At 41.3% G+C, this 15,367-nt stretch overlaps 1 protein-coding gene across 1 annotated transcript; it reads right to left on the bottom strand.

The window, feature by feature from the left end:
- Positions 1–1,426: 1,426 nt before the first annotated feature.
- On the bottom strand, positions 1,427–15,035 carry LOC307264506 (protein lin-28 homolog A-like; the record flags this gene model as incomplete). The annotated part of the gene is made up of 4 exons (XM_080045917.1): positions 1,427–1,667; positions 7,529–7,707; positions 13,887–14,038; positions 14,984–15,035. 4 exons carry the CDS (start codon positions 15,033–15,035, stop codon positions 1,427–1,429), a joined length of 624 nt encoding a protein of 207 aa, XP_079902043.1.
- Positions 15,036–15,367: the final 332 nt, after the last annotated feature.

Raw genomic sequence — 15,367 nt, 5'->3', positions numbered from 1 at the left:
GATGTGTGAAGTAGTGCACAGCAGGTGCTTTGAAGTATTTAGATGTATCTGTATTGAACATATACAAATGTATTTGTAAAATTTAGCACTGGGTCAATTGGAACTATTAAAGCTGGGAGAATAGATAGTTTGTATAAGAACATCACATCGATATACATTTAGTGCCTACTCCAAAATGAGGGAAGGCAGAAAAACTAAAAATATTCCACATCTGAACTCCTCCCTTCTGCTTCACCTACAGCATTCCAGTGACTGAGTTAATATTGCTTATGTCAAAGCATCCCTGATATAGATATATAAATGTGCACGTGTGTGAACATTACATTCGGATCCATACTCGGCCATACAATCAATACTGGTCTTGCACTTAAGTTCAAAGAATACAATGGCAATTTGTAAATGAAGACATACATTTTACCACTAGAGGAAACAAATAGAGTTAACTGTTCAAATGTACATGTTTAGTGAATCTGTTGTCTTTTAGTGCACTTGAAGCAGCTCTCATCAACCTCATAGTTAAGAGGAGGTTATGGCACTTATGTTTTGACTCACTAACCCCTACCTGAAAATGTTTTTTCAAGAAGGCGAAAATATTCGACAAGCCCATTAAAGGTTCTTTCTCGTACATTCACATGTTGGATTGTTTACCTCGTGGTTTAGTATTAGTAGAAAAAAACCTTCAAAGATTGAAGTCATCGTTTAGAAAATCAAAATTCATATTTGTCTTAGTTGTAATATGACGTATGAATTTGTTATTGTAAAAAGGCTCAGTTAGTGGAGGCACACGTCAGATATGTGGGGTAAATCAACAGGAAAGTCTGATTGCTTTCTTCCATTTGCTAAGACACTTCTCCAAGGCAGAACAATATAAGACAAGGAACAAGAAAAGCTTTTCAAAGTAGACATGGATAAATAACACCTGAGGTAGCTCTGTGTGTAAGTAGTGTTCCAGTGAATGACAGGCTGTGTTCGGAAAGCCATACTAACGTCCTCCCTCCTACATACTCAACATCTATATACTACATATTGTCTACTTAAAGATCGATTGTGTATGCGAGGTGCGTCGAAACACAAGTATACTCAAGCAATAAAGAATTTCTTCATCTTCTTATAAGATTCTGGCCGTTTAGACGCTGTTTAGCGTATTAACGCCCTCCACAGGTTAGATATAGAACTAGATTTTTACATACAGTCCTGTGTTGTGCAGGAAATGCAGAACTGTAAATAAAGACGCAATGCATTGTGGGACGGTTGAGTAGGAAAAGTATTCAATCGATCCATACTCAAAATCTTCCTGGAAGTTAGTACTTATCCGGGCATTTCTCGCTTACCCAAACTCGCATACACAACCGTCACATACTCAAATTGAAGTCAAAAGGAGTATGAGTAGGACGTTAGTATGGCTTTCCGAACACAGCCACAGTCTTTACTCAGAGTTGTCAGAGAGTGTGGCCTGGCTTTGCTCCTCTTCCTCCTCCCTGGGTGAGGTAGCGGTTCCTTGAGAGCCTGAAGATGAAGGCTGCTGCTGTTGTTGCTGCTGCTGCTGGGCTCTGATTGGACAGTTGGCCACCATGTGACAAACGCTCTGACAGAAATGGCACTTTTTGGGCTGAGGGGGCAGCTGACACTCCTTGGCATGATGGCCGGGTCCTCCACAGTTGTAGCATCTAAAATGAACAGAAGAGAGGGAATTACCTTTAGAGGGTCTGATACAGTTTCTCTCTGGTATTTTGGAACAAATATTATTCTGGAAACACTTTCTGCAGTTCCAAATTGTTTATATTCTTGCACGTCCCGGTGATGCATTGACTTTGCCTTGGTGAACAGACTGAGTGCTCACAGCCGAGCCATCGAAACAGGCCGATATAAGAAAACATAGCTTATTTCGGTTTGCCACATCATGAGGGATTGATATTGTACACCAAGCCTGACTGTTTCATTTTGTTTATTTTATTCTCATGTTAATCGAAAACCTGCAAATAAATAGTTATTCTTGTCCAAATCATTTTATATATTAGATATTATTAGGTACATCTGTTTGTTGTGCTATTTTGTTATATTTACATATTGTTCTGACTTTCCATTTTGTTGTAATATTTGTAATTCTGTAATGCTTTGGCAACACTGTTTGTTTGCAACAATAGTCATGCAATGTATCACTCTCAAGCACATGCAAAAACATATTCATTGAAAGGGGGAAACTCCTGAGCCCATTGCTTCTCAACACACACACACTACCTATTGAGACATTACAGCATTATTACTACATTTTTCATTTTTATCAAATGCCCAAACATTTAAAAAAAAAAAAACATAACTGCGTGATATTGTCTTTATATCATCCATCCAGCCAACCTGCTCTCTAAATATCTGTATTAGCATAGAAGGCCAATGAAAAACCCAATCCGGTCGACCACTAGTTTAGACAGCCAATGAGGTGTGTTTCCCATTTCTAAAATGCTTCTTATTTACATCCATGTTCTGTATTGTATACTAAGCTACTGAGCTAAGCTTTGACACAACCTCCCAGCTTTTGTCCTTTTTATCAAAATGGGCTTTTTACCTTGCCATTCCTTATTTTGTGTCAAGACACCAAAAACACAAATTAATTTTGTATTGCATATGAAGGATTGAAACCCTCTCTGTCGACACACTGTTTTGGACGTTGTGAGAGGATAACAAGTGTCATATATTTGACATAATAACGATAAAATTCAATTTAAGGGGATACTCGTGCTCCAGACATTCTATTCTTAATCCATAATAACATCTACAATTTTAAATATCTTTATTTTTAAAGATAACAGCAGACATATTCAAGTCCCGCATCTCATATCTGTATCATTATATACTTGTGTTAGCCTCATAGCATAATTGCCTAAATTATAGAATAGAGTAGATGTAGAATAGAGTAGATGTAGAATAGAATAGATGTAGAGTAAAAGTAGAGTAGAGTAAATATGATTTAGGCAATTATGCTATGAGGCTAACACTCTGTAAACACCAAAATAAATGCATTTTCTCATTATTATTTGGTCATGTTTGGTTAAATTGTATGTAATAAACGTGTCTGCAGTGTCTGGATGTGATCAAATGATATCAGCAGAGGGCAGCACACTCCAGCTTTAGTTTGTGTTGACACACGTGTCATTAGCTGCAGTCCCAGTGTTGGGCAGCTGTGAGGGGATTTGGCCAAATTGATCTGTGTCTCTCAGGGGAGGGCAGAGGGATACTTTGACAGCTAAACTTTAAAGTGTCTTTGTTGTCCTACCCATCAAGGATGGGGGGGGGGGACCATGGCTTTGCAGAGTGTTTAAAGGCCCCCCTGTTCTCCCTTACTGTGAGCTTCACCGTGCAGAATGATGAATGGGCATAGTTATATTCATTTAAATATATACAATTATAAATAAAATGTAATTAATATTATTAAATTAAAATTAATAAATTTGAGTCTAACTCGTTGTGGATATTTACCAGCAGTATTTAGTGACATCACAGTTTGGAAGCCAACCATTGGTCAAGCATGCAAACTGTGTATGTTTATAAACAACATGCAGAAAGGGCATTTTAAAGAATGTAGATAGTATTTTTAAAATGATTCAAATTTAAAAACATTTATCCAAAATGTGTTCTGACTTTGGTCACTAATATGTTGTCAAAATGAAATACAGATTTCAACTCTTGAAAAAAGATTTGCAAATTGAGTTAGATATAAAATGATATACTGCCAAATGTGCATATGTATTAAAACATCTCTGGAAAAAAATAATGTGATACAAAAAAAGAAGTGTTCTAATGTCAGTTATCACCTGGCAAAGCTCCATGATGATGATAAGTGAAACATTTGACCCTGTTCACCTGCAGTGCCTCGCCTTGCTCCAAAGAGAAGAAGATGTGGACTTTTGGATCATTAATACACGTACATTTCTGTGACTGTGGAGTTTGATGTGTATGTTATGCTCGAATTTGACACATTTATCTTTTTAAAGCTTGCTGACGGTGGAGTATGCAATTGTTTTAAGTACAGTATGTGCTTCCCTTTCCTTTGTCTCATACATTCATCCCCCATCCTGTCATCTTTGTAGTTCATGCATGCCATTACCTGAATGTGTTCACACCTAGCTTTTCCTGCATTGTGTTTGCTTAGTGTGTGTACATGTGTGTTGGTCTTGATGTGTATCGCTAGCAGTGAATCTACACCGACAAAGCTAATGATCAGTATAGCTAAGTGAAATCCTATCAGTGAACTCATTAGGGAGGGAGGATAAACAAGGCACAAAGTGCTAAGGCACTGACACAAAGGCCACTTAAACAGGTAAAGAAACACCATTGATTCTGTAACTCCGAAATCAAGGTTAATTCACTTAATGTTTTACGTGGATTTCTTAATGTTCACTGTGGAAAATGACGTATCTCAAGCAAGTATCATGTCTCTTCATATATTTGTGTTAATGCAGGAATAAGCAGAAACCAATGGCTGCCTGGGAGGTGGCTAAGAACTGACACAGTGCAACAATCCACAGAGACACTGTGGAGGCTGTTTAGTAACAATGAAATCACAATGAAAAGGCAAACCCAAACATCAGTCTCATTCTTTTCTTCTCTTATCATCCACAAATCCCATTTAAAGGTACAGTCAGGCGGATGCTTGTTGTCAGTAACTTTTTGTCAAAATCCGTTAATATATCTTCACGATCTGCTACCTTTATGTGTACTGGAAAGAAATTGGGTTTGGATACACAGCCTAGTCTCTGTGAACTGGTATGTAAACAAAGGGGGCACACCTTAGCGGGCAACATGCCCGTTTACAATACCTGGGCAATGTGTTAACGGGATTTTCTTTAGCACACACGCAGTTGTGAGCGCAGCATCATGAGGAGATATTCACTGATTTTGACAAAAAACATTATCCAGAATCACTCCACCTTTCAACATGAAAACCAACAACATGTTCCTCCATCTAGCTCTACTTTCTGACTTCCGTACCCTGTCTGTGGTCTTTGGTTCTTACTGAAAAACAAATAGACATAGGCCGTATAACTGTGTGTTGTAAAACCAAAATTATGAATTTAAAGATGCCAAAACACGGTAAAAGCTGAATGGAAATGCAGAGTTCAATTCCGCAAGTTTCACTTACTAGGAAGGCTCACTTCAATTCAATTCAGTTTATTTAAGAAGGGGACAGTGGAAATGAATAAAACACATGATCATACATGGGTTAAAAAATGCCAGAATCAGCCAAAAGGCTATTTTTCATCTGTAGTCCCATGACATCAATGTTAAAAGAAAATAGTTGGGACACACCTCTATTTATTTATTTCATCATAACATCGCGCCTTGAACTTGCCACTTGATCACACTGTATATTCATTGCTTCTTTCGTTGTTTCATTCGGAGGCTCAGTCCATGTGACATCACTTCCTGTGCGCAGTGGATTTGGGGTCAGAATCGCCCCAAAAAGAAAGCATGCTGATTTCCACAGCAAAAAACCACCACCATTTGTAGTATGACATCTGGGTATTTTTAAGCATGCTGCACCTGACTACATGTATTGAGACATCCTTCATCTTTTTCTAACATACTAAATATCAGGCAAGTATATGGGGGATTGGAACGCAGCCATAATACAGAATCCATGTCTTTGAAAGCCTATGAGATCCACAGCTAAGCACCCCCCACCCATCAGTGCTCTGTATTGATCTGTGTGAACAAGAAGGGTGGCAGAGGGACTCCTTTGTTTCTATACACCATTGACATCTGAACCCTGCCCCCACCCCCCCCCCTCCCACACCTAATTTGCACACCACACCACATCCCATTGTTGCTATGGCGATGGCGACCTCTGACCCCCTCTCGGGGACACTACATCTGTTATCAATTAAACGGGTAGGATCCTTTTCCTCTCCCCGATGCTACGTTTATGTGTTGGGAGAAAAGAGGGAACATGTGAGTTCAATCAAAGCCACAGTAGCGGGTAAACTTAGAGACAGGATGCAGTGGGATTCTTTTTTTTTTCATCATTGCCAGCCGTGATTAAATGAAGTTCAACTGAATAAGATGTTACCAGACGAATAACCTTGTCACCTTGTCTTCTTAAAGGTTCAGTACGCGGAATGATTCTTTTAGCTAACTTCCTGTCAGTTACTGCAGTTAGCAGTCCCCTCCCTCGTCCCCACGTCACCACATTAATGCACTGCGGTCTTCAAGCAGCGAGTTATCTAGCATCATCTCTGATCCATAAGTGTGATAAAACATGATTAAAAACCATCAAAACAGACATTGGGAAGGATTTTTACCTGCTCTGCCATTGTAGGCACGTAAACATTCACCCATCTGTCCCTTTGCACGTGCACCGGCAAATTGGTTATTAGTAGTAGGATCCCTGAAAAGTTTATTTGCCGATTCCATGCAGAGCGAGTGACTGAGAGATCGGCTTTATGAAACACGCACACTATATAAGTGATCACTGTATGAATAAAGAGCGATTTAACATTTATATTAACATAAATAAATCACTTACTTCACCTTTAATACCTTCTAAGATCTGTACATCAAACTCCTTTTTTTCTTAACTGCAACGCTCATGTTTGACCTTTTTATTGATAGTTGATTCAGAGTGATAGAGAGGAAATGGGGAGAGAGAGGGGGGTGACGTGCAGTAAAGGACCGTGAGTCGGATTCAAACCCACAACCACTGCGACAAGGACTGAGCTAACATGGAACACGCTCTACCCACTACGCCACAGGAGCACCTGATATGGGGATGATTTTATCACTGCAATCCAAGGTGAGACACGGCAGGTTCAACCTTTTTTTTTTTTTTAACAATGCTCAATTTTGAGATTGTTCATTGTTGTCTATTTTGCTTCCACGTACATCAACTAAACTCCCCATTTTCATTCTTAGCACTATTCTGCAGGTTACTAGTACAGAAGGATGTGTTCATATGTTGTTCATTGTCTGATTTATGATAGCCTATATTTTGTTCTGTTCCATAAAACCGTTGGACTCTAATAGAGAAGAGCCCTATATAAATAAAATGTATTATTATTATTATTATTATTATTATTATTATTATTATTATTATTATTATTATTATTATTATTATTATTATTATTATTATTATTATTATTGTTATTATTATTATTAATAGTCTGTGAACATTTTAAATCTCAGCAAAGTTCCATGATGATACCTGTATGTTCAAATGTGTATCTTATTCACTGTAACATGTTCAAATCTACAAGAGGCTACAAATGAATAGCTGGATCTTAATCTCTCAAACAAACTTCGAACCCGGGTCCGCTGCTGGCCGAGGCCCATGGGGGGGACGCCCTACCAACTGAGCTAAGGGCGCCCCAAGGAGATGAACTTTGAACTGATATAGTGACGTTGTAGCCTGCACAGAAGCCATAGGTGGAGGGTTGGGGGTGTGTGTGTGTGTGTGGGGGGGGGGGGAGGGGGTTGAAGATGCCTGAGGACATCAAACAATCTATTGATCCGGCTTATTTTAGAGAATGGACTTTACCTGTCTCCCTTGGAGCGCCGCACCTGGACACTCTTTGGTCTTCTCTCGCTGCCCAGACATGGGGCTCCATGGGGCCCGCTGACCTGGACAGACTCCAGTCCTTTGGGGGATGTCTTAAAGGTGAACTCCACAGCCTCGCCCTCTCTGAGACTGCGGAAGCCCTCCATGTGCAGTTTGCTCTGTCAATGGGAGAGAGAGAGAGAGAGAGAGAGAGAGAGAGAGAGAGTGAGGTCCGTAGGTACAGTAGGCTACATACACTGTTAGAACCATGTAGAAGATAAGGCTTATGTTTTGCTTTAATTTATAATAGTTAATCATAACTGATATATTGTTTTATCTTAATGTAATTGGTTTATTCAGTATAGTTCAGGTTTTATTGTGCTCTCATTTTGTCCTGCTACCACAAATTGGTACTGCCGTAAAGCAGAGGTTATTGTAGTAAACTCTTGTGAATTAGGTTGCCACTTCATACACTGAATGGCACAGAAGGGGCTTGAATAAACCTAGAACTGGTGAGATCTCCTGAAAGTCAAAAACAACATCTCCTTTTTCTGATTCATTGTAAAACTTAAGTCTTCCAGAAATGTTGTATTGTTTCCTATTGTATCAGTATCCTCTTTGCAAACTACACGTTAGATCGTTGAACTGCGTCTGAAACACAACTCTTTGACGTCAGAAGTGGGAGTGCAAAGGCCAAAGACATTTTATATATTTTTTTGCAAATAAGAATCGGACATTGCATACATCGCCATTGCATGCAGTGCAGGTGTGCAGTGATGAGAAAGTAGGCCTAGGCTTCCTTTCACAGTTGGCCAAAATCTAATTCGCCGCAAAGTAAAGTTTCTAAAGGGTTCATTCAGTTGTTTAGCAGGTAACGTGAGATGTCTCACCTTTAAAGGTCACATAGTATGCTCATTTTCAGGTTCAACATTGTCATTTGGGTTTCTACTTTAAAACTGTGTTCATGGTGTAGTGTCCAAAAAACCTTTATATTTCTCAAAGTGCTATTGCTGCATCTCGTCTTTTCAGCCTCTGTCTGAAATGCTCCATTATAGAGCCTATGTCTCTTTAAGCCTCTGCCTTCTGAAAAGCCCAGTCTGCTCCGATTAGCAATCTAATGCCTCGTTTCCACCGAGTAGAGCGGGTCGGGTCGGGTCGGAGCTGCTCAGAGCGGGACAGCTCGCTTCTAAGGCTCGGTGCAACCCATCAGAGACAGTGAGTGAACAGCGCTGGCTGCGAAGGCTACACGACATCGTAGTAGTGGGACACAGTGTAGCCCACTGATTCATTTAATGACGACATTTTTCGCCAAAACACAAGACTCTCTTCACTCTTGCCGAGGTGACTACACACGGCAGAAATTATTCTTTCGACCAATCAACGGACGGCAGTGTGTAGCTCCACCTTTTCGGCACCCTTTCAGGCGGCTGGTACCCCAACGGAGAAGTACCGAAAAAGGGAGGGGCTTATAGCGGTTAGGCTCGCTTATATCCGTACCCTACCCAACTTTAGGCAAATGGAAAGCCAAAATAACCGGACCAAACCGCTCCAACCCGCTCTGCTCGGTGGAAACGAGACATAACTGCCGGTAAGATTCAGGGGTATCTGGGGATGTGGCGTATCACAGGTGAGGTAGTGTTAAGTTAGGTTGGTAATGAGGGGGCGTGGTTTATGTGTTTTTTGTGTCGTCATAAGGGGAGAGAAATCTGAATTTTTAAATCTGGTTTTTGAACATAGGTTTTCAGAGAGGTGGAGAAAAAGAGAGAGGGTTGTTACTAGTAGTATCCTCATACTTTGGGAGTCTAGTCACACATGGGACACATATTCAAATTTAAGAAAAAGTGCATTTTGAATAATAGTTAACCTATAAATACACCAATTCTACTTCAAATGTTGCATTTATAGAAAGGTGTAGCCTCTCCGTCAGGGAATCCTCAGCTCTCTCGTAAAAATCCAGTGCTGTTGACAGCCCTGGTAACACATCAGTATTTCAAATACCCCTCCTCCGCTCCTGTGTCTCCAACCAAACCTCCAAAGCATTCCTCACCCCAACCCCCCCTCCCTCCCCCCCCCCCCCCCCACACACACACACACACACACACACCCTGCTCCCTCAGCACCACACACACACACACACACACACACACACACTCTCCAAAATGAGTCCATCTGGTCAAGGCTCCAGATGACCACTGCCCTGGAGCATGATGGGAAAATGACACAGGGGAGGAGCAGTGCATTCCTGGGATAGCAACCCAGAAGAGGTGGCAAACATGTTTGCATCCTGAGAGAAGTGAATCACCAAAGCCCAAAGCAGTGTCACACACACACACACACACACACACACACACACTATACTGAGCTTTCACTAATCAGCTATCCAATTCACAATAAACAAGCCAAACATAGCTAGCAACATGCCAGTTTACAGAGCCTAGGCTTAACATATTAACACTGGATTTGTTTCAGCGCGCACACACAGTAAAGACAGGTAAGCAGATGGGGAGGAGATAGTGATTTTGACAACAAGCGTTCTCCGGAATGGCTGAGTCCACTTTTAATTTACTACATACTCAAGATGTATAAAATGAACGGTTGCATTTCCCAGAAAAACAAATGTGAATCAGACAATGTGAGCTGTAGGATGGCTCCAATGCTCAGAAAGAAAGATTGCATCTGAAGGGAAAAGGCCTTCATTGGCGCTGGAAGAGCACTATGTAGTTTCACCAGACAAAGACTGTAGGCACGTCCACCAACAATACGTTGTGGTAGCAGATTTTGCATATGATATATCTCTGGACTCAAATGTTGGAATACTTAATAATGCAATAGTAAACATTTGCTATTATCTTGTATAGACCATAGTGCAATGATATATTGAATGTGTTTTAGTGTAAACTGAAATGTAGATTCCTCAAAATGTGAGTGATGCAACAGACCACTCGGACAGCCACGCCTATGTTTAACTTATGCACAATTACTCTGTCTGCTCTCCTATTGTCCTATGCCCAAACTCCTCCTATGGTTAAGTTATGTACATTAGAACTGTCTGCCTCTCTACCTGTCTCCCCTTCGAACCATTGTTAGACGCCTCCCCCCCTGGGGGGCAGATGTTCCTTAAATACATGACGTTTTAAGGAAGAATTTGTCACTCTTGCACATACAATCTCTGTGTCTGTATTAGTGACCTCTCCGCGGAGATCCTTGCTGTATGATTGAAATAAAACCTGATGCTACTATTAACGTATCACTGTTTGCTTAATTTTCCTATTACAACGTCTTCAATGATTAGTTGGTTACCACACATTCAACCTAGTGCTGACTGAGCTGGAGGACAAGTAGAGTGTACACCTGCTGACCAGTGTGAACACCACTGCCTGAACATAAGAGTTCCAAAGAGACCTTTCCACTTGAATACAGTCCCTCTGTAACCCTCCACCATAACTCACTATGGTGCTTCAAGCTGTTCTCAGCCCAGAGGACATTTCTACTATTTTGTTTTTTCCAACAAACTGTGTTTTCTAAAAGAAACCTAGACTGTGGGGGTTCCGGTAAACCTGATGGAGGTCTATTGGTGCTTTTACACTGCATGGTATTAGCTCAACTCGACTCAACTCGCTTTTTTGGCGTTTCCACCGCAATATCATGGTACCTGGTGGTCCCTGTAATCCTTCCTTTTATTGGCCCGTCGCAATATTCTTCTACTTCTTTTAGCAAACAGATACAAGGGAGGTAGGCTATTTCTTAAAGGTGCTGTAAGCGGAATGGTTCTTTTAGCTAACTTCCTGTCAGTTACTCCAGTTAGCAGTCCCCTTGTTCGTCCCAACTTCACCACATTAACGCACTGCGGTCTTCAAGCAGCGAGTTATCTAGCATCATCTCAGATCCATAAGCGTGATAAAACATGATAAAAACCATCAAAACAGACATTGGGAAGGATTTTTACCTGCTCCGCCATTGTAGGCGCATAAACATTCACCCATCTGTTGCTCTGGCGTGCACCGGCAGTGAGACCATGAGTGAGACGGGTTTCGGTTTGTAGCGTTCTCTCTTGTGATTGGATATTAATTTCGGGATCCCCCGAAAAGTTTATTTGCCGATTACATGCATAGCAGCTGACTGAGAGATCGGCTTTATGAAACGCGCACATTATGTAAGTGATCACTGTATGAACATAGAGCGATTTAACACTTATATTAACATAAATAAACCACTTACTTCACCTTTAAACATTTTCCATCCTTTTTTTTGGCGGTTGGTTCAGTTAATAGTACAACAACTGCTCGTAATTTCTGCTTTGCTACTTGGCTCCGGAGTCGGCTTTCAGCCCCTTTGGATGACGACCCCGCCCACGTTCAGGAGGTACTATTTGCAGTGGAAAACAACCTGTGCTGCTACCAAACCAAGTTGAGTTAAGTCGAGTTGAGTCGAGTAGAGCTATGTGTGCAGTGGAAAAGCGCCATATGATTCCGTTCAGTGGAGATCTACAAATAAAATTCTTTTTCAAGCTTTCTTTTTTATTCTTTTTTTACATATCTATTCCTGTTAGCTGAGAATGAACCATGTCATTGAGAATACAAACACAGGCAAAGGGACACAGAGTTCTTGGAGAGAGATCGGCACCTTTTTTCAACGGGTTTAAGCATCCTTGCCTTTAGCATTGGACAGACAACACTCACCCTGCATTCCAAATCGCATACTTTCTGCTATTAAGTATGGTAGAAAAAAAAGATTTAGGATGTCCAAATTCTTGTGGTTGATTTAGTATGCTTAAAAAATACCTGCATGTTTATTAGATCCGTCCGAGATTTTTGGTGTTGAACACACAATCCAGTGTGCACCGGAAGTGACGTCACATCGACGACGGAGCTTCCATATGAAAACAAACAGGGATGCGACGTAATAAAAGCAAGAGGCAAGATCCAGTTGCAATGTTATGATGAAATACATAAGTAAAAGTATGTCCCAATTGTGTCATACAAGTATGACAATTTATCGTCAGGTGAGGTATGGAGAATAGAAAAAAGAAAGAGTAGGCTATGCGATTTGGAACGCAGGGGTAGTTTGTTTGAAGCATATACTGAGGCCTTAGGTGTGAAACGTGTCTGCATTATTGTAACATTTGCTTTACCAGAAAACTCCAAACCTGCTGCATTTTCTAATTTATCTCCCGAAATTCCTTTCCAACAACGTGGAACAATACATTCCTTACATGTTCTCACACTAAAGACTACAATCTCCACATCTGACCAAACCTGACACCGGTGATTCACTCAAGCCCAGAACAAGCACGTATCGGCCACTCTCTTTCATCACAATGATTTACAGGTAACCTGAGAGGAGGTCTGCAGGCCCAAAGGCACCACATGGTAGGTGTGGGGGGGGGGGCTGCAGCGTGGGGTTGGGTGGGCTGCTCCCTGATGCTTTTAATGACTTTATAACAGGAAGCAGGGCTGGATGGAGAGAGGAACGAGCCTTGTTTTCTCTGCTTTAGCCTCTAACCCCTCTTTAAATAGAAATGTTTGAGCTCTTAACCCCCCCCCCCCCCCCACTCCTACAAATTTGAGGTCTCACGGCAAGTATGTGTCTGTCTGTCTGTCTGTCTGTGGGGAGAAGTGAGCGGGGGAAGTTTAGGATGTGTTAATCTTCAGGTAGTTTTACACACAAACGCATCAGTTGCCTCACACATTCTGCTTACGAGTGGCTTTTCGAGGGTTAATGCCTGTATTTAATGTAGACAGATGCACTATTCTGTCAGTCGTTGCCCTTGGTCAACCAAATAAGTAAAAAGTTAGAACCAGAGATTTAGCTTGAGAAGTGATTATAGCTTGACATTTTCTGTTGATCTGTTCATTGAATCGACCAATCAATTCAGCTTTCCATGCAAGGTATAAATGCCCCTCCAAAATGTCACCATCACAGGTTTGTTCTTATAAATTAAAAAGGATTTTATTTTAGCTTTTGAAATGACTAAGCAGTGAGGGTTTTTAACAATATTGTTGAACAGGCATTACATTATAGATCATCACACATAAGATGAAGACTCCTGGTTCTAATGACATCTTTAAGGGGAGACACTGCAGGCAAAATATCATTTTTCAAGCACTGGTCGGTTTTTGAGATTTTTGTCTATTTTGCTTCCTTGACAAGTTGGAATAAAATATTTTCTCACCTCTTCTCATGAAATGATTTTGACAATATGTGAATTATTCGATAGGTAAAGTGTAGGCCTATATATCTTCTCAAAACTTTATTTATCCAAACAACACAAACAATATTATTCTAGCCTATCTACTACAGGGCTACGGTAAGGTTTTGGGTTCAGCCAAAGCTGCGCTCACACCGCGGCTCTTCTTACCTGGTGGACGAACACATCTTGCGGCTCCTCCAGCTTGGCTCCGTCCCTGGTGCTCATGGACAGGAAGCCGAAGCCCATCCTCATGTTGAACCATTTACACACTCCGCTGCCCCGGGACAAGGCCAGTGGCTCCTCGGTCAAAGCACCGCCGCCTGCACAACACACACAGTCTCTCAGCCTGGTGAACGGTGGTAAAATAAGCCCAGAGGAGCCGATGTTCTCCCGGATAAGCGTCTGACACGGCACGGAACTAAACACTATAGCCTACTGTCCCGATCTGAACTAAACTATTTTTCTCAGAGGACTAGTGTGGAAAATACGCTCTATGGGATGCAGTTTTTTGTCTTTATCATTATCAATTCATCTGCAGGTTATTCTCCGATTACCCATGATTGGTGGAGTCTATACAATGATATAGGCCTAGCCTTCTATATTCACCCTTTATTTTACCTTCCATGTTCTATTATAATACTGTCAAACTTTTTATTTATGTTAAGAGGGTAAATGATTAAATGATATCCTGGCTAAAGTATCAATGGAGTCAATGAGAGACAAAGTATTAAAAAAGGTTCATCCACAAAAATAAAAACGAATTGTCTCAGCCATAAATAGCCCACGTGATTATAATATACATTGTCATATTATTTTCCACTAGGCCTATATGTCTTTATAGATTAAATAGTAGGCTATGATTCATATAGGCCTATTCTTAGACTTTTCAACAAAAAAAAAAGCGTGCTACACTTTCATTGCCAACAGGCCTTCAAAATAAAATACATCTGTCAACATTGACTCGACGTCATTGAAAATGAGGGTCACCCCTCAATTGGTCTCTCGAGGATAAATAAAAGTTAAATGAAAAATGAAATGAAAATTAAAAATCGCCAAGCAGCAGAATCTGAATTTGAACTGCCCTCGGTTGCTGCCGCAAACACACTGGTCCTCTAACGCCATTAGAAGTTCATATTTGTCGGTAAACGCTTCTGTCCTGTTCTGGATCTCTACCTGTGAAACTCTGATTGGAGGCAGAGCCCATCCCGCCGCTCTCTGCTGCCCGTCCCCTGGCGCACAACTTCCTCACTCACTCCCCGTCTTACCTCCACACCAACACAAGCCTTCTACCGTGCTCTCCCTGAGACACCACCACATGTTTGTGATAGAGGAAAAGACACAGTGCTGCCAGCCCCCCGTCTCTCTTTAAACCAGAGCATCTGCACACAAGCTTCTCCTACCTTCTGCCATGGTGACAGGCGTTCCACAGCCGTCCTGCAAGCCGCTCCTCCGGCCCACAAATGTCAGATGGAAAACTGCATGCTAGGATGTGTGTGTGTGTGTGTGTGTGTGTGTGTGTGTGTGTGTGTGTGTGTGTGTGTGTGTGTGTGTGTGTGTGTGTGTGTGTGTGTGTGTGTGTGTGTGTGTGCGTGTGTGTAATCCTACTGGAGAAAGAAGAATGCCTTCTCCTTTTCCTCTCTCCTTGCACA

The sequence above is a fragment of the Ammodytes marinus genome, assembly GCF_949987685.1.
Source record: "Ammodytes marinus genome assembly, chromosome: 17".
Taxonomy (NCBI): Eukaryota; Metazoa; Chordata; class Actinopteri; order Uranoscopiformes; family Ammodytidae; genus Ammodytes; species Ammodytes marinus.
Note: the sequence above shows the minus strand (reverse complement) of the source record. Positions and strands in the feature narration are given on the sequence as shown.